Here is a 20462-nt window from a genome sequence, read left to right on the forward strand (position 1 = left end):
ATGAATGAGCAGCTGGGCCCAAAGATAGCACATTAGCTTTAGTACCACACCGAAATGTCACATATTTTTCATGTGATGAAAATTTCATGACTTTAAAATCACTCTAATAATGGCAGTTTTACTCTTCTCAGAAGTGGTAAATTCTCTATTTGAATTTCTGTGCTGGATAATTTTCACAAAATTAAAAGCAAAATAAGTGAAAATTAACCGATTGCAAAAATTTCAATTTTACAACAATGCAATTTTAAAGATCACTTAGCAACCATTATTAAACTCTGTGAATTAACTCCACTATAGTATGTCTATAGCAAGCAGGTCTTTATTTCTCATTCTGTGAACCATACTTGAGGTGCAACAGCATATTATTTATGCAATTTGGATATGATAACAGAGTAATTATGGGACTGACCAATATTACCTCTAGCAAAAACTATTCCTGTAAAATAAATTGAAAGTTCAATAGAGAGTATGAAGCAAAGAAGCACCAAGATCTTTAGGCATAAGAAGTGTCAAGTGAAATATACAGCAAAGAATTGATGAAAAGTTTTGAAGAAAGAGCAGTGTGTTTAGGCTGCATTATTGATGACCAGATCCATTCCTTTAATCTATAAAAATATACTCAAAATTAAACTTGTGTATTCGAAAAGTACTATGTAAATGGACACCTGAAATCTTGATTATGTTCTCGCCAATTTATTTTCATTATTATAAACTATGATCATCTTGTATTTGTTTCTCCTGACAACTAATTTTGTAAAACACGTGTGTATTTGTTTGTCTGTCTTCAGCTTGGCAATAAGAAGAATATAGCATTATCATATCCATTGATATACCTTTGCTGGTTGAACATGAGATGGGGAACTTTACCATTTCAAATTTTTCCTTAACTTATTTTTGCTGGTTGGACATGGGATGGGGAACTTTATCATTTCAAATTTTCCCTTAACTTACTTTTGCTGGTTGGACATGGGATAGGGAACATTATCATTTCCATTTTTCCATTAATTTACCTTTGCTGGTTGGACATGGGGTGGGGAACATTATCATTTCCATTTTTCCATTAATTTACTTTTGCTGATTGGACATGGGATAAGGAACATTATCATTTCCATTTTTCCATTAATTTACCTTTGCTGGTTGGACATGGGGTGGGGAACATTATCATTATCATTTTTCCATTAATTTACTTTTGCTGATTGGACATGGGATAAGGAACATTATCATTTCCATTTTTCCATTAATTTACCTTTGCTGGTTGGACATTATCATATCTATTTTTCCATTAATTTACTTTTGCTGGTTGGACATGGGGTGTGGAACATTATCATTATCATTTTTCCATTAATTTACTTTTGCTGGTTGGACATGGGATAATGAACATTATCATTTCCATTTTTCCATTAATTTACCTTTGCTGGTTGGACAATATCATTTTCATTTTTTCCATTAATTAACTTTTGCTGTTTGGACATGGGATAGGGAACATTATCATTTCCATTTTTCCATTAATTTACTTTTGCTGGTTTGGAAAATATCATTTTCATTTTTTCCATTAATTAACTTTTGCTGTTTGGACATGGGATAGGGAACATTATCATTTCCATTTTCCATAAATTTACCTTTGCTGGTTGGACATTGGATGGGGAACATTATCATTTCCGTTTTTCCATTAATTTACCTTTGCTGGTTGGACATTGGATGGGGAACATCATCATTTCCATTTTCCATTAAGTTACCTTTGCTGGATGGACATGGGATAAGGAACATTATCATTTCCATTTTTCCATTAATTTACCTTTGCTGGTTGGACAATATCATTTTCATTTTTTCCATTAATTAACTTTTGCTGGTTGGATATTGTTTCCATTTTTCATTAATTTACCTTTGCTGTTTGGACATGGGATAGGGAACACTATTGTTTCCATTTTTCCATTAACTTACTTTTGCTGGATGGACATGGGACAGGGAACATTATCATTTCCATTTTTCCATTAACTTACTTTTGCTGGTTGGACATGGGATAGGGAACATTATTATTTCCGTTTTTCCATTAATTTACCTTTCATGGGATGGTGAAAATTATCATTTCTATTTTTTCCATTAAGTTACCTTTGCTGGTTGAACATGGGACAGGGAACATTATCATTTCCATTTTTCCATTAATTTACCTTTCATGGGATGGTGAAAATTATCATTTCTATTTTTTCCATTAAGTTACCTTTGCTGGTTGAACATGGGATAGGGAACATTATCATTTCCATTTTCCAATTAATTTACCATATAGGATGAGAGAATAACAAAGAACCACTAATCTCATTTTTAAATGATTAAGTTTTCTGGGATTTCAAAATGCATTTCTGTGTGCATTCTAAATTGCTAATGTACCATCTTAATCAATATTGGCATTTATTCTTCAAGGTCTCAAGTGTCCATATAGTGTTAGTAAAGTTTTCCTGTATGCTATATCAATGTTTCTATTGTCTATGGAAATACTAATCTGCATGATACAGAACTATCTGCATTTTCATGCTTAAACATGCACTTAAATGTACGTTTACATACCTGATAAAGCTTGTGGGTTATAGGCAGGTTGCTCTGGAGCTCTGGAATATATTTGCAAATATTCATTCAATGTTTTAAAATTTGTCAATCTTAGATAATTAAAACTCTTATTTTTCTATCATATTTTTGATCAATATTGAAGATTTATTAAATTTTATATACAACATCTCCTTCACTAGCTACAAAAAGGGGCTTTCATTTGGTATATTGCATTTTGACTGTTTTGGTACTGCATTAAAAAAATACTAAGTATATTCTGTTGAGTGAAAGTTGTTTTATTTTTTCAGATGAAGTCATCTGTTGAATAAAATAATGCAAAAAGACATAAAATATTTAGTCCATCTATTACCTTTATCTTCTTAAATAACTACATATATTTCAAACGTCAAAATGTTAAGGCAGTCGTACTGCCATTAGTCCAGCAATTTCTGTGTGTTCACATATTTTCTGTTTGCAATTTTGCAGATTTAAGTCCCACAGACAGACTAAGGAACATCACAGTATCCTGAGTTATGGCCATAAATCTTTGTCCAGAACAAATAGATCAATCTAAAGCCAAGATTATTTTTTGCAATAGTATAAACCTATATAACTTATGCTAATTATCAATCAGTTTTAATATTTGTGCAGAAGTTATTTTCTTGTTTTTCAGTATTTTGCAGTTCTGCAAAATTTGAATAAAAGGAATATTTATCTTTAAAGTTTGAAACCCAGGAACCAAGAAAATCTATGCAAACTAAAATTTATTGACTCACTTGAAACAGTTTTCATTATAAATGCTGTTCCATATACGATGTGGTGATTCCCCCTTGTAACCAGTATACTTTTCCGGATTCAACAACAAATCTACATATTTCATGTCAGGGGAAGTGTCATCTGAAATAAACACAATTTTAACTTTAGGGACTCATCCGTTGAATATGTAATGGTAACTAGGGAATCTTAAGTTTTAATCGAAACTAGAATATTAAAATATCAAAACTGATATTTTCAGTTTTATAAAGAAATATTTAAAGATTCATATGGGTATAAAACACATGAATGTCTTGAAAGTGTCTAGAGTTTATGAATTTCTAAAACCACAAAATCCTACATTTGTACAGCACACTTCTAAACGGAAGAAATTGTAATGTTGCATTACAACACATGTTTTCCATGGGCAACTTCTGGTAAAAGACACTCTTCATATATGACAGAGACATTAGAGTCATTTAACCGTTAGCCTGATGGCGGCAAGTGTTTCTGGCTGATCACCGTCTGTTTGGCAGATAAAAGGTTAAGCACTGTGACCTTGGGAAAGATCTATCTTTGGGGTCAATATAATTTACTGGAATTAAAATGTGATTATTGTATACTGTTTCAGATACATTTGACCATACATATGATTGCATGATTGACTTTTCGGAAACTGCTTTGTTGATTAAGAGCCATAACTTGGCAAAACTTCATAACTGAGTAATTTCATTAAATGTTACTATAAATTAAAATTTCATTATGGCAACCAAGAGGTTATTCATTGACAAATAGTTGAGCTAAAAATGGAGATAACTTTTACTAAAAACTTTTTTCAAGTCAAATAAAAAATAGCAGTTTGGCTTAAGTTCAGAAAAATTCCTAGTTATACTTGAAGTATATCAAAATGATTCCAGAATAGTCTTCAAACAAACAAAATTGGTTTAAATCTTCACAATGACAGCAAAGCTATACTGATTCTAATTTCAAACACATGATTTCATCAACAACATTTAAAAAACAAGAGGACCATGATGGTCCTGAATCGCTCACCTGTTCCCACATGACCCAGTTTTGAGTATGACATTGTTTTTTCTAATATTTGACAAAGTGAACTAGTTTTTGAGCTCATGTGACCCAGTTTTAAACTTGACCTAGATATCATCAAGATAAAAATTCTGACCAATTTTCATGAAGATCCATTGAAAAATATGGCCTCTAGAGAGGTCAAAAGATTTTTCAAATTTTAGACCTACTGACCTAGTTTTTGACCGCAGTTGACCCAGTTTCAAACTTGACCTAGATATCATCAAGATGAACATTCAGACCAACTTTCATACAGATCCCATGAAAAGTATGGTCTCTAGAGAGGTCACAAGGTTTTTTTATTATTTGACCTACTGACCTAGTTTTTGATGGCAAGTGACCCAGTTTCAAACTTGATCTAGATATCACTAAGGTGAACATTCGGACCAATTTTCATGAAGATCCATTCAAGGGTATGGCCTCTAAAGAGGTCACAAGGTTTTTCTATTTTAAGACCTACTGACCTAGTTTTTGATCGCAGTTGACCCAGTTTCAAACCTGACCTATATATCATCAAGATAAACATTCAGACCAACTTTCATACAGATCCCATAAAAAATATGACCTCTAGAGAGGTCACAAGGTTTTTTTCATTATTTGACCTACTGACCTACTTTTTAAAGACACGTGACCCACTTTCGAACTTGACCTAGATATCATCAAGATGAACATTCTGACCAATTTTCATAAAGATCCCATGAAAAATGTGACCTCTAGAGTGGTCACAAGCAAAAGTTTACGCACAGACGACGGACGCTGCGCGATCACAAAAGCTCACCTTGTCACTATGTGACAGGTGAGCTAAAAATTCAGAGTAATTTTTGGTATATATACATGTATACTAAATAAAATATAATACCATCCATTTCACAAAATGTTTCTTGTGCATCATCATATTTGGTCCAATTCTGGAAAGCCTTTTCCCTTTCTTCACTGAAATCAAAGAGATACATATTCAAAAACCTTTTAAACTAACTTGAAATAAGAGTAAATTGCAAAACACATAAAAATTATCCCTTTCCCACAAAAGTATGTTGGCAGTCACTGGAAATGTGATTTTCACTGTCAAGTTGCAGTAAACTAGATCATCTACTGACCACTGCTAATCTGACATTCCAGCTACTTACTTTGAAAGTCATAGTTCTCCACTGACTGATCGGAAAAACAGTATTCATCTACTGACAACTAGTTATCTTCCTATGAGGTTTAACTTCCATAAAGGTCCCAAGTTATTGTTGAGAAACTTTTTTCAGTCTATATGTCACTGTGACCTTGACCAATGTTCTTACAAATGAGAGGTCAACTTCTGATCAGTCATCATTCTGCTAGAGGTTAATGCATTCTTCATGTACAGTGGGACAACTTCCAAGGTCAATACGACCTTGACCTCTTGCCGGGGTAATTTCCTGACCACAGTATCAAGTTTGAATGTTATAATTTTATCCAGTTATTGATTAGAAAATTTTCTCTGTGTTACGGTCTCAGAGACTCTGACCATACACCAACTGATCACAAAGTCTACTTACTCTACTCTGACCATACACCAACTAATCACAAAGTCTACTTACTCTACTCTGACCATCAACTGACCACAAGTAATCATCCTATTAAATTTGACATCTGTAGCACAAAGCTCTCTCCAGTTACTTATCAGAAAGCAGTTGGTCTACTAATTGACAGATAGATGTACCAGCCAATCAATTAAAGATTGGTCTAGTCACAGTTAAGTAACATTTTCTGACATTTTTCATATTTAATTTGTTCTGTTAGAGATATATTCATTGACCAAAAATACCAATTATACCAAATACATAGAGTTAGATCCCTATTAGAAATGTAACTTATTGATTAGTTTTATGAAATTTTATAATTATTCCCTTTATCATGAAAGTATTCAACAAGAGGGCCATGATGACCCTAGATCCACTTTATACATATAATGAAAAGTGATCATGCCCTCTATGGCCATATATTTTGATGAATCAAAATAATTTGAACAAACTTATGGTAGAGATTTACATAAGGGCCATTTACATGAAATTATTTTAAAATTGAACAAGCCCTTTAGAAGATGTCTTTTGAAATGTTTTCTAATTTTAGCCCTGGCAGCCTCTATGTGCAACCAAGCAGCATGGTTTGAATAATTTTAGAAGAGGACCACCCAAGGAACATCCATGCCAAGTTCCATCAACTTCCATTATACAGTTTCAGAGGAGATGTCATTTGAAGAAAAATACGGATGAATGGACAGATGAACACCAGACAGTAAGTGATCACAATAACTCATCCCGAGCATTCTTTGCTCAGAGCAAAAAGTTGACTATTTCATATGATTTCAATATTTCTAGTTTTACATTTGCATTTGCATAAAATATAATGATGCTTAAACAATCTGACCTAAAAAGCAATCTTTTTAATTGTTTAACTTCAAAAATCATTTATTTCCAACATATCTTGGTTGCAACCATCAGTAAAGAGAGGTTAAAGTAACTTCATAAATTTGCAATTCTAATGATGTTCAGCTAAATGCATAAAAGTCCATGTAAATCTTTGACAAGCATTACAATACAGTTTCTTACAGATTTTATTTCATATCATTCTTTTGGCAAAGTATGTTTTTTAATTTATGCATATGCTAAACTAACTATCAAATTCAAAATTTAAAAGTGCCTCTAGTGAAAATAAAACATGTATCAGACACTCAGTGACCATAAATAAGTAAAAACGATCATTTGTTAAACTTTCAAACAAACCAATTACTTGATCAAAATCTGAATAACCACCTTTAGGCAAAGCAACCTATCCCATTCATCTTTTTTTTTTGAGTGGAATTTAACACCAAAATCCAAAAGTATGCAAATTTTGGCCATAAAAACATCAAATTTAGTATGTAACACAAAATTGATGTTCATTATAGCTATATGATTTATATGTGTTGTGTTAAGAGGCATAAATATCTGCCTATGTGTAGAAATAATTTATAAGTAGTTAGAAGGGTCTGCTAAAAATGTCCCAATTATTTGAGCCGTGCCATGAGAAAACCAACATAGTAACTTTGCGACCAGCATGGATCCAGACCAGCCTGCGCATCCGCGCAGTCTGGTCAGGATCCATGCTGTTCGCTTTCAATGCCTATTGGAATTAGAGATACTGTTAGCAAACAGCATGGATCCTGACCAGACTGTGCGGATGCGCAGGCTGGTCTGGATCCATGCTTGTAGCAAAGTCACTATGTTGGTTTTCTCATTGCATGGCTATTTAATTATGAGGCTCAATACATATTTCAAAAACTTCAGGTTTAGATTTTGCAATTTCATTTTGGACATAATTATATAACTTGTGTGATGATTATACTGTCTTGAATTCTGAAAGTTGAAATAAAGAAAGGAAATCCCCAACATACCTACTACCATACAAATATAAAATTTCAACTGTTTTGGGGTCAATTTAAGTTCACATGATCTTGAAAATTTTAAACCTTCACTAGCCAGAAAAGCTACCAGTCTTTGTCTAAGATGATTTTCCCCTTGTATCTAATACTTGAGAAGATCACAAACCTGATAGTAGTATTAAGATATCCAAGGTCTTCACCATCACAATCCTTCTGTGCCTCATCATTGTTCTGAAATAGTTACAATAACTCAACATGTTCTTGTTACAAAACAAAAAATCGGACCTCAGAACTTTTGGAACTGCCATTATACTTACAGATTCAGTGAAAAATTTAAGTTTAATCAAGTACTTACCAGTTTGAAATAAAATGTACAGTATACCTTTCAAAAGTCAATAACTTAAATTAATACCAAAGGTTAATTAGCCACACTCAGAAATGTCATTGTATTCATTTTTATTCACCAGATTTATTATTCATAGATGATAAAGCAAGTAATTTATCTTATATAATGAAATAATATCATACATATTTAATATACTCAAATAATTCATTATTGCAAATATTATTTCAAAGTTTTGATCTGGTGAGTACTGCGAAATCATTTGAGCCATGCCATGAGAAAACCAACATAGTGGCTTTGCGACCAGCATGGATCCAGACCAGCCTGCGCATCCGCACAGTCTGGTCAGGATCCATGCTGTTCGCTAACAGTTTCTCTAATAGTAATAGGCTTTGAAAGCGAACAGCATGGATCCTGACCAGACTGCGCAGATGCGCAGGCTGGTCTGGATCCATGCTGGTCGCAAAGCCACTATGTTGGTTTTCCCATGGCACGGCTCATTTTTTTATAAATTTAAAATTTCGATGTTTGAGCCAAATGGCTATTTTGAAGGGATATGAATTTGTGGATTTCAAATTTTGATAATAAAATGAATGAGAACTTTATTTGTTTATTAGGATTTAATTTAAACATTTACACAGCCAAAATATCCACAAATATTGGGCCCTTCCACAGTAAACAAATTATGAAGCATCGTTTCAGTATACCTCATCATGCTGCTCAGTCTGTGCCTTCAATCCATCTGGAAGTTGTTCCTGAAGGTCAAAAACACAGCATTATAGTACAGTATCATGCAATATCAAAATTTTCTCTATGTCTGGGTCCAAAGTTATAAAGTACGGTAGAATTTTAGAACAAGTATCAAATCTGACTTGTTCTTTCTGCACATAATCTAACCAATATGGCATAGTTGCATTCAGAAACTGGTCTCTTAAAGTCAGAACTAAAATGCAAGAGGAATATTGTCAGTGTCCTTTGAAATCCTTGTCATTGTTTTTGTGCATTTCACTTTGTTTCAGCATCTTGGAATATATCATAGGCAAATAAATAATCAGAATTTTGTGTTTGGGAAAGTGAGCAAAAATCACTTCATGCCAATGTACCAGTTTTAAGTGCATATAGAAAATCATTTGCTTTCTTTTCAGATCCTAAACTGCTAATGGCTATACAGTAGCCTATCTCAGAGAAAATTGTAAAATCAATTTTCAATAAAGACAGTGATCCAACAACTATGTGACATGTATGTGCTCTTATAAAATCAATTAATTACATTCCTCATAGGAAATATGAATATCAGATAAACAACAATTTATCTACCTCAAAGCAAACATCAGGCAGAATGACTTACCTCGGAACAAACATTAACGGCACAGTTTCTCATGGCACATCTACTGTCGTCTGCCCAGAATGGACACTCTTTATTTAGATTTACCTGCAAAATAACATGTTAATACTGTAGCACCTTTTTACACATCAATAAATGAGGTCAAGTGATACCATTACTAGAACTCTTGTAACTTCTTCAATTTTGCAAATTTCCCCACCTTTCTGCATCTCCAGTCACTTACTCTTCTAACAAACATACACATTTTCCATTATTCTTTCATATTACTTGTTCACAAAAAAAAAATGAACTAATTGGGAGTTTTTTTTTTTTTTTACCTTTGGTCTGTTATTCAAACAAGATTTTAATGTGTCTTTTCATGACTTTGGCAGCCCGATAAAATTGTGTAAACTTAACAGAATTTTTCTCAAATCAGGTGACAGTTTCATTACATTTGACATGAGTTTGAATTTATGTGAATTTAAAATCTTTGTAAAAGAATAGAAACCCAAACAATATTTTATAACAATCGAGCCATGACCAAATACTTAAGCTCCAGGTATAACAGTTTTAGATAAGATTGCTGAAGTCCTCTTTTTGGTTACCATGACTACCAGAAATTTGTATGGAATTGAATTCTTTGGTAGAGCGACTATGGAACAAAGGAACATCTAGGCAAAGTTTTATCAACTTCCACAAGACCGTTTCAGAGAAGTGTGGACTGAGGGACAGACTGATGAGTGATACCAACAGCTCACCCTGGCTAAGAGTACTACATGCTCAGGTGAGCTAATAAGCACATCATATTTGTCAGTGTAACCAGATGTTACATTTAATTTCTATCATCTGACAACAATGTTTCCAGTCCAAGCCTGGAACAACAACAGCTGCCTCCTATTAACATATGAGACATGTCACCATTCTATTCCCATCTGTCCAACTATCCATCATCATCTATTCAAGTTAATGAAGTAATGCTATACAATACATAGTCTCCTACTGGAAAGTGTGACTGCTCAACTGTAGTATAACCTAATGTTCTGATATCTGTTTATGATTAAGCTTATATGGACTATTACCAATTATTGTTGGAGGATAGTGCAGCAATCAGAAAATGCTCCGATGCAAAACATTTCCCTGGTTCCTTGCATGCCACATCACATGTACAATGTACGTAAAGCATACAAATGCAGGACTTCTATCCAAGTGTTGGTAATTTCAGCTGGAGGACAGCCTGATAGAAACCATGGTTTCACCGTAAAGACAATATTACACTCGACAAATTTGTCTGCTCTAACAATGAAATCATCTATGCAATATTGTTCTACCGGTATAAATACAACATAAAAATGTTCATATTAAATTTGCATATCTGAAAATCTACAGCTGTTAACCACTTTTACATCTATTAAAAATTCTTGTATTGTTTAATTTTTAAATTGATGGGAAAAAAGAACAAGTGGGTCATGATGACCCTATATCACTCACCTGTTAAATTTAGTCATGGAATCATCAAGATAAACATTCTAACCAAGTTTCATGAAGATAAGATCATAAATTTGGCCTCTACAGTGTTAACAAGCTTTTCCTTTGATTTGAGTGGTGACCTAGTTTTTGACCCCATATGACCCAGTTTCAAACTTGGCCTAGAAATCATCAAGATAAACATTCTGACCATGTTTCATGAAGACAGGGTCATAAACGTGGCCCATAGAGTGTTAACAAGCTTTTCCTTTATTTGAACGGGTGACGTAGTTTTTGACCCAACATAACCCAGTATCAAACTTAGCCTAGCATGGCTTTTTTTCCCTATAAATCTACCTCCGGTAAAAGGAGGTAATCCATATGCAAAAAAGTATGTTTTTTTTCCCAAAAATGAATTTAAAATTCCCAAATGATTATACCTTTAGGGTTTTTGCTGTTTTAAGATAGTTTTGCTAATTTGTATGTATATTTAGGTAAATTATAATACTGTTGAACAATTACTGAAATGCAATTCATTAATATTTCACACAAAATCTCATTTATGTAGATTTTGGTAATTTGCAAATTGTCCCAATTAAGACAATTTCCGAGAGCATTTTCCCAATTCCACTGGTGTTGGTGGCATTCCCAAATTGACGAAAAAAAGGCCTGCCTAGGAATCATCAAGATAAACATTCTGACAAAGTTTCATGAAGATAGGATCATAAATGTGGCCTCAAGAGTGTTAACAAGCTTTTTCTTTGATTTGATCAGGTGACCTAGTTTCTGAGCCCATAATTATGACCCAGTTTCAACTTTGGCCTAGAGATCGTCAAGACAAACATTCTGTGCAAGTCTGTATCAAATCAAAGCATAAATGAAACCTCTATACATTTTGTATGACTGAAAGGGCCAAAATAGAAAATTTTGTCCCATTCAGGGGCAGTAACTCTAGAACCCATGATGGAATCTAGCTGGTTTTCAAAAGGAACTTAAGAAGATCTTATTGTGACTTAAAGAAAAAAAGATCTTATTGTGACTTAAATTGTGTGTAAGGTTGGTTAAAACTGAATGTGAAATGTCACTTCTATTGTGTTCACAATGGAAAAATTAACAAATGTTGGCTCTTTCAAGGGTTAATCAGGGGTTGTAACTCCGGAACCTATTATTGGATCTGACAGATTCATCATGGAACCCAAGATATATTGTTGCTAAAGATATTTTGCAAGTTTTTATCAAATTAAACTATAAATGAAGTCTCTTTATTGCTGCTAAAGTCAAAATAGCATTTTTTGGCCCTTTAAGGGGCCATTTTTCTGGAACACATGATGGGATCTGGTCAGTTTTAGAAAGGAACCAAGATATTATGCCAATACAAGTTGTGTGAAAGTTGATTGTAACTGATTGCAAAATGTGGTCTTTATCGTGTTCACAAGAAATTGTGAACGGACGGACTATGGACGACCGACAAAATGCAATCACAAAAGCTCTCCCTGTCACTATGTGACAGATGAGCTAAAAATTGTAATTAATTGAATATATATCTTAAAGGAAAGTAATTCTGAAGAAAATAGACCAAAAAACAACTTTTATGCTCAATGTTTATGCCAAGTAATGTAAAATATACATGCATCGACGAAAAAGTCACAGTCTGAACAAGAATAATTGCCAATAATCTCTGACTTTGACTTTGAAGCTTGCGCATGAAGAGCATTTGCGCCAAAAAATGGATGACACAAAACAGACCCTGTAATTTTCTGACCATCAATGTGACCTTGATCTTTAAGCAAGAGGGCTAGGTGTTGTGCAAGTAATTCATTATTATAGTGAACTTCCGGGCATAGTACTATGCAAAATCATTTTTATTAACCTGTTAACCTATATCCTCCAACAGTGACCTTGACCTTAATTCTAGGTGTCTAAGAGTTGCATAGTAAATAAATTATCTTTACTGAGAATAATTGTACCATGTAATATCTCTTCATGGATGCTGAAGCTATGGAGCAGACATACAACAGACACTTTTCGCCTTTTACTTCCAAGTATGACCTTGTCCTTTAAGCTATGGATCAAGATGTTGGGCAATTGTCACACTTTTTATGGGGAACATTGTGCCAAGTAATATTTACTACCTTTAAGGTAGGGGTCTGAAATTTGCACAAGACACATTGTCTCATTAGGGGGATAATTTGTGCAAAGTTATATTAAAATCCTTTGATCGATGGCAGAGTTACAGACCAGACAGGACAAAATGTGCAAACAACTCACCACCAACTGTGACTTTGACCTTTGAGCTAGGACCTGGATATGCCCAGGACAGAACGTCTCATTATGGGAAACATTTGTATTAAGTAATATTTGAATCCCCTGACAGAGGAAGAGTTATGGACAAGATACGTAAAGTGTGGACAGAGGTAAGAAATGATGGAAGGACAGAAAAGCAAAATCCTTTAAACCCCAAAAAGGGTTTTCAACCATCAGTTCTAAAAACTCCGAGGTACAAGGTTAGAAAGCTGACTTCCGAGACAAGTCTCATAATTCCATCATCTGCATGTTCTTCAGTTGTTTGTTGTTTTTATTCTTATTATTTTTTTTAAACTGACCACTAGCAAGATATGAGATTAATAGCCTGGTTTCAAATTTACATTTATTTTAGTCTTTGCTGGTTTCAGTAATTTCTTTCCTGGTGATAAAATCTAGTATATTTGATTCTACCTAGGGAGATCTGTGATAAATATTCATTACAGAAATTTGCAATAAAAACAAATAACTTTTCCATCAAATTAGAAATTAGACACTTTCAACAAAATAACAAGCAGAAGTGTTGTAATTTTATGGATATTTTACAGCTATTCAGTCTAATAAGGATGGTTCAACAACTCTAAAAAGGACTGATGGTGACAGATTTCTGAAGCATAAAAAGAAATAGAGAATTTATGAAAAAGCAGAGGTTAAAGTAAAAGAAAAATACATTTAAAAATCATCCTCTAGCTAATTATGATGCCATGAAATCATTAATACTTCTTTTGTACAGTTCAAACAAATTTTTATAAAAATAAAAATAATGGCATTACAGAGACAAAAAAAATGTAATATTACAAAACTCATAATGGGATCTGGCCAGTTTTCGAAAGGAACCGAGATATTATTCCAATACAAGTTATGTTCAAGTCTGATTAGAGTTGATTGCAAAATGTTGTCTCTCTTGTGTTAACAAGCCAAAAATAGCAAATTTTGGCCCTTTAAGGAGCCATTAAACTCTCCAACCCATGATTGGATCTGGCTAATTTATAAAGGAACCAACATATTATGCCAGTACAAGTTGTGTGCAAGTTTGATTAAAGTTGATTGCAAAATGTGGTCTCTATCGTGTTCACAAGCCAAAAATAGCGAATTTTGGCCCTTTATTATTATTATTATTATTATTATTATTATTATTATACCAGATTTATATAGTGCCCTTTTTATGATAAACACGTTCAAAGGCCCTTTACATATAGCAAACACAGCCACACAGGGCACGAAATTCATCCTCTACTAGTACAGACACAGAGCAAACTGACCAGAAGGACAGAGTGAGATAAAGTCTGGTTCTTTAACGTGCCCTGGCTGTATAGCACTGATACACGATACGCCGTCTTTCCTGAGAAGAACCAGTACAGCTAGGCCTCTTAGTCAGATGGGAGACACTCAAGAGCATCTCAGAAATTTCCAGTTCCTGGACCGGGATTTGAATCCCGGACCTCTGGATTGGCAGTCAAGCATATTACCACTAGACCACCGGCCCACCTTTTAGGGGCCATAACTCTCCAACCCATGATTGGATGTGGCCAGTTTTCGAAAGGAATCGAGATTTTAAGCCAGTACAAGTTGTGTGCAAGTTTTATTAAAGTTGATTGCAAAATGTGATCTCTATCGTGTTCACAAGCCAAAAATGGCAATTTTTTAAGCAGTGCTCCAGCTAGCTATTTACAGCAGGGCGCATCGCCCGTTCCGAAATTCGTTCCGCCCTGTTGCCCCGCCAGGCACCCTGCCCGTTTTACAACCATTCATTTCTTTTTTTTAGCCAAACTTCCCTTTTTTGCCTCAGTGATTATAATACACTGCTTTATTGCCCCCTTTTTATCGAGTGATACACGCCGGGGGGCACTGACATAATTAGCAAACAATTAAACAATTACCTGCTGTAATCATGCCCGAGGCAGACCATGATATTTTAGACTGCTCCACTAGCATTAAAATCACTGAACCTTAGTGTTAAAACAGTTTGCAAACCAGTCTGAAATCATTATCATTTCGCGCCACCTGTCAAAGTGTACTTTCGTTTTCGGTAATATAGCCGTAAATACCCCTTTATACACAACTGAAACTTAAGTCCAGACAACAGACATTTAAATCTAATTAATAAAAATCGATCACAATCAAATTTAAATAGGAAATTATTTTGATTTTATCGTTTTACAAGTTTTTGAAATCGAAAGTAGGTTGTCGTCTGCTTTGTGAAATTGCCGATTTTTCATGAAGATTTCTTTGAAATCAGTTTACTAAGATGTAATGACAGGGTACACTTTAATGTCAGATACTGTAAAATGCTGTTAAACTGTCTTTGCATCATAATAATTTTTTAAAAATATTGTTTAAACTGGACATTCGACGACTTTTAGAAAAAATGTGTAACCATATCCGGATAAAAATTTTGGATACCCGGTATGTCTATTACAAGCGCTAAACTTGCTTTTAGACTGTTGTAAGTTAAAAACTTTGCCTGATTTCATTTATTTAAGTGGAAGTTCAAACTTTATTTTCTGTATATAATATGTTGCACGTATAAATTTATAAATATCAAGTAGCCTACATGGAGAAGATGTATACTGAAATTGTAACAAAATAGGTCTAAACACATAGATATTGTTATTCAGTATGCAATTACAAAGAAATGTTACAAGTTGAAAATCAATGCCAAGTAAAATACAAACAGCAGAATTTTAAGTTTAATAAATAGGTGCATTACAGATGACAGACATAGCCTATTAAAAGACCATACCTAAAGTGTGCCAAAAAACATGCCTAAATTATGCCAAAGTCCATGCCTAAAGTATGTTAAAATGCACGGACCAGTTATATTTTTTTCCCTGGGGAGCACGGTCCCGGACCTACCACCACCCCAAAAGTGCCCTTTTCATTGCCAGCACCCTGCCCTTTTTTAATCCTAGCTGGAGCACTGTTAAGGGTCCATAATTCTGGAACCCATCATGGACTCTGGCCAGTTTTCGAAAGGAACTGAGATATTATGCCCATACAAGTTGTGTGCAATTAAAATCAAATATAAAATGTTGTCTCTATTGTGTTCACAATGAAATTGTGGACGGACAAAGGGCAATCATAAAAGCTCACCCTGTCACTACGTGACAGGTGAGCTAAAAATGTGTGGAGTTGGAAATGTTTTAATAATAACTTTTCTTACTCCAACATGGGTTTTTTTTTCTAAAAGTATATTTTATACTGTTTATTACTTCTATTGTTTGCCTTCATAGCTATCACTCCAACTTGTTTTATTCTAAAGATTAAATTTTTTATATGTTCCCGTTTTATATTTGTAAAACACTGCTTATTTATACAGTATTATACAACAGACAATATACCTTTTTGTATTATTGTCTATTTTTAGCACACTTGAATATTTCTCTAAAATGTGTTTTTGTACTGCATTGCATTGTTATGAGCAGGTGGCTTATATCAAATGGACAAAGAATTTGTCATTGCCAATGTTAAGCAGTTGGATAACTTTATGTATGTCCATAAATTACTCCTTTTAATTGCAATAAAAACTAAATGTAGATTAAAATATTAACTGCACTATGTCAAAAATCTTACAAGCACGAACTACTAAAGAAAACAATAACTCAAAGGTCCTTTATATTAGATTTACAGCTGAGAAATTGACAAATGTGAATAATTCATGTTGAAGTAGTGCTTCCATAAATTTATCAGCCATACATGTACAAAATGTATTTACTAACATTCCTGTTGCCATATGCTACACCTCTTGTTAAGTAACATGCTTGACACATCCAAACACCTAAAGCCTTTAACCTTCACCCCACTTAAACGGACAGGTCCATCTTTCAATTTTGGCAGTACCATTTATCATTCGAAGGGGTGTTCACTGAAAATTTACAAACTGAAAAGTAAATTGTACAGACCAAGATCAGCCTGCACAGACCTGCAAGACCTGCAGCTGGTCTTGATCTAAGTCTGCACTGGTCGCAAAGGCAAAAACACTTGTCACCAGCAGGCTAAAGATTAAAGGTGGACAATCTGATATTGATCAGAGGATTTGTTCAAAACTTCAACATCTCATAGTTTTATATGTTTATTTTTATAAGCCAGTGCTTTAGCAACTGGTTATAGTTCTAAATCAACTACCAAGTTTCAACCTTGCTCCGTTTGAGTTTTCCTTCTATTTCTATGTGACTGTATGATGTATCACACAAATATTTTGGACGTGTAAAAAAATAGTCTCCTACTTTTTTTAAAATCTTGGTGTTGTGTGAGTGTGTGAACAATTGATGACTTCTGTTTTAAACAACAAAAACAAGCAGCAACAGATTCTTGAATAATTATGAACTTTATATTCACATTCGAAATATCTGGAATTCCCGTGCAGAAATATTTTCCTGATCTCAGGAAATCCCAGGATTATCCTGCGATATCCTGGGATTCTTTAAGCAAAGCTGCAAGAAAGTCCTGAAGACAGGACTTTAACACTAAAAGACAGGACTTTTGATAGAAAAATTGTCCTGTTCAAAGGAAAAAGACAGGACTTTTTCTAAAAGATACAGATTGAAAGATGGTAATTAATTTGAAACGTGATCTTGTAATGGTGTAATAAGTTAATTACATCCTGGTGTTGAAGACCCATGTTTTGGGAGAAACTGTATCATTAAGTACTTCTGATTGTGGTGTTGTCAGTGTAACAGGAATATATTCTATAAATTTGTGGTAAGTTAGCAAATTATTTCTATATAAACTTTTAGAAATAATACTAAATGTACTCCTTCATTAAATGATTTTACAAAACAATAAGTTATTTAGAAAAGTAGTTTTCTTTAAAATCCGTCAGAGCATTAAAAAGTGAAATGCGTTACTACAGTTTAGGTTATCTGTACATGCATGTTTGATCAAAGACGGTTTCACTCTAGTGAACAGATCATAGAATGATAAGAGCTTTTTGCTCAGTATGAAGCTCATAATTTGATGATTCTAGACTAAATAGTAGTACTTTCACCTAGTTTTTTTTTGCCATGAGTGCACGTATTTGAGCTGATTTAAGATGTGCCAAGAAATTAACATTTCTGCTATGACAGGTTGTATTGTTTCAATGTATATGATGTATGCCTTTTAACTACAAAATATTTTTCAATATTAGGAAATAGTAATCCTTATATTCTTACTGTAAATACTATTGAACTTTAACAGTCAATTTGTTAACTGTATTTCCTGCCAAAGATAATTTCAAATCATGTTTACAAGGTATTCAGTTACATGTTCTGGGGTTTCCTGAAGACAGGACAATTATCCTGAGATTTCTTGTCATCAGGAATTCCTGGGATTTCCTGAAGACAGGACAATTGTCCTGGGATATCCTGACTTCAAGAATTCCTGGGATTTCCTGAGAACAGGACAATATTATACTTTTATGTCCTGCCTTCAGGAAATCTCAGGACATTTCTGGGATTTTCAGGATAGCAGGATTGGAATTCTCAGATGTCCTGTTTTTTTCCTGTTCATAGGAAAATCCTGGGATTGTCCCATTCCCATTTAACGGCGTGAAAAGTCCCAGGACTATCCCAGGAATTCCTGAGATATTTTCAGGATATTATCCCAGGATAGTCCTGGGACTTCCTGGGATAATCCCAGGATTTCCTGTTCCATTTTCGCATGGGTCACTCCACTCCCTCTGTCTTTTGTATCAGTTTTTCTACATGAATCCATTCACGCGCATACCTTAAATTCTACCCGTAATGCAACACGCATAAATAAAATTATGTGTACAATGTACTTAGATTGGATAACAGCATGGAGAGATGGCATCTTGATTGGTTAACAGCATAAAATTAGGCACCATATTCTAGAAAGTCGAAGTTAACCGTAACCCTGAAATATCACTCAATAAGCACTAGCTATCAGTCCTTTTGGCTTTGATTACTGTGAGCACTAAATAAACGTTAGATTTTCACAGGATATGTTTTATTGGATTGGTAGCCTTACTCATTTAAGCTTTATTTTATGATTTTATGCTGTATAGTTACTTTCCCTCCAAGACATGAAGGGCAGCATGCAGTAAAAAAGCTATCATGCTGTCCTAAATGTCCTGCTGTCAATCCTCACCATGCTAAATTTCTATTATGGACTGGTCCATCTTCCAATTTGGGCAGTACCATTTATCATTTGAAGGGGTGTTTACTAAAAATTTACTGACTGAATAGCGAACAGTGCAGACCATGATCAGACTGCATGGATGTGCAGGCTGATCTTGGTCTGCACTGGTCGCAAAGGCAGAATCACTTGCCGCCAGCAGGCTAAGGGTTAATGGACTACTATTCTGAACAAGAGATTTTTAGCATAAATTTGATAAACATACTAAATGTCTATGGATGATATGAATGTAAGAACAACTATTGTCAAAGATTTACACAAGCAATTATATGTTCACTGAAGTTAATTAGAAACGCCAACTTGTGAAGATCATTATTGCCTCTTGTAATGTTACCAAGATAGACCGTCACTGAAAATAAATGAATTATGAAAATGTTATAAAATTATTATAATATTAACTACCAAGAGCTTCCGTAAGAAGGCATGCTCGACTTTTCTCAGTGCTTGACTCAGAATTTGAGCTTTGCCAGAAAAACTTTATAAAATTTTAACAAAAAAAGTTTAAGTTAAAAAGGGGCATAAGTTGAACTCTGTAAATAATATTTACACCGAAACAAAGGACAAAACCTACCCTTATAAAATTCAATGGCTTCTGGTTAAGAACAAGTCAAAACCAGCTTTTCTCCTATAATTTTGTTTTCAGTTTTATTGTCAATCGAGTTTCATTAAAACGGTATAGGTAAAATGATTTCACCTTACGGCAAAGTACTTAATTGGACGGCTATTCACCTTCAGTCGTAAAAAAAAAATTTACAATGAACAATTTACATTTTACTTTATTTAATTGATATAGAACTATCTGGTCTTCAATAGGTTATGTATATGTATACATACACTAAAGATTAATGACTGGCGAATTTATGACAAAGCGAAGTATTGTCATACAAAAATTAAATGAAAAGGATAAATTCTTCATCTGTTTGGTATTCTTGATGTTCAATAAGACCGCCTCAGATTGAATTTTATGTAAGACTGTTTAGTTCGCTTAATCAGACAAACGTAGGGGATGTGGTTACTTTTCGATTAATGATCATTTTAGTGAAATATTTCAAATTTGAAATCAGATATATCTGATACAATTAAGAGTCTTACCGATTCAGTTTTACTTAGTTTTGAAGAAA

The 20462-nt window shown here is 33.9% G+C and overlaps 1 protein-coding gene across 4 annotated transcripts in view; it reads right to left on the bottom strand.

The window, feature by feature from the left end:
• Positions 1-20462, bottom strand: part of LOC123542009 (ERO1-like protein alpha) — a 55441-nt gene that overhangs the window by 19586 nt on the left and 15393 nt on the right. For all 4 annotated transcript variants that reach the window (XM_045327654.2, XM_045327639.2, XM_045327673.2 and 1 more), the window contains 6 exons: positions 9463-9546; positions 8822-8869; positions 7938-8002; positions 5240-5313; positions 3318-3438; positions 2563-2603 (listed from right to left, as the gene is read on the bottom strand). In XM_045327654.2, the coding sequence (XP_045183589.2) occupies positions 2563-2603; positions 3318-3438; positions 5240-5313; positions 7938-8002; positions 8822-8869; positions 9463-9546 (433 nt within the window). The remainder of the gene's footprint in view (positions 1-2562; positions 2604-3317; positions 3439-5239; positions 5314-7937; positions 8003-8821; positions 8870-9462; positions 9547-20462) is intronic.

Source organism: Mercenaria mercenaria, chromosome 1, assembly GCF_021730395.1.
Source record: "Mercenaria mercenaria strain notata chromosome 1, MADL_Memer_1, whole genome shotgun sequence".
Lineage (NCBI taxonomy): Eukaryota > Metazoa > Mollusca > Bivalvia > Venerida > Veneridae > Mercenaria > Mercenaria mercenaria.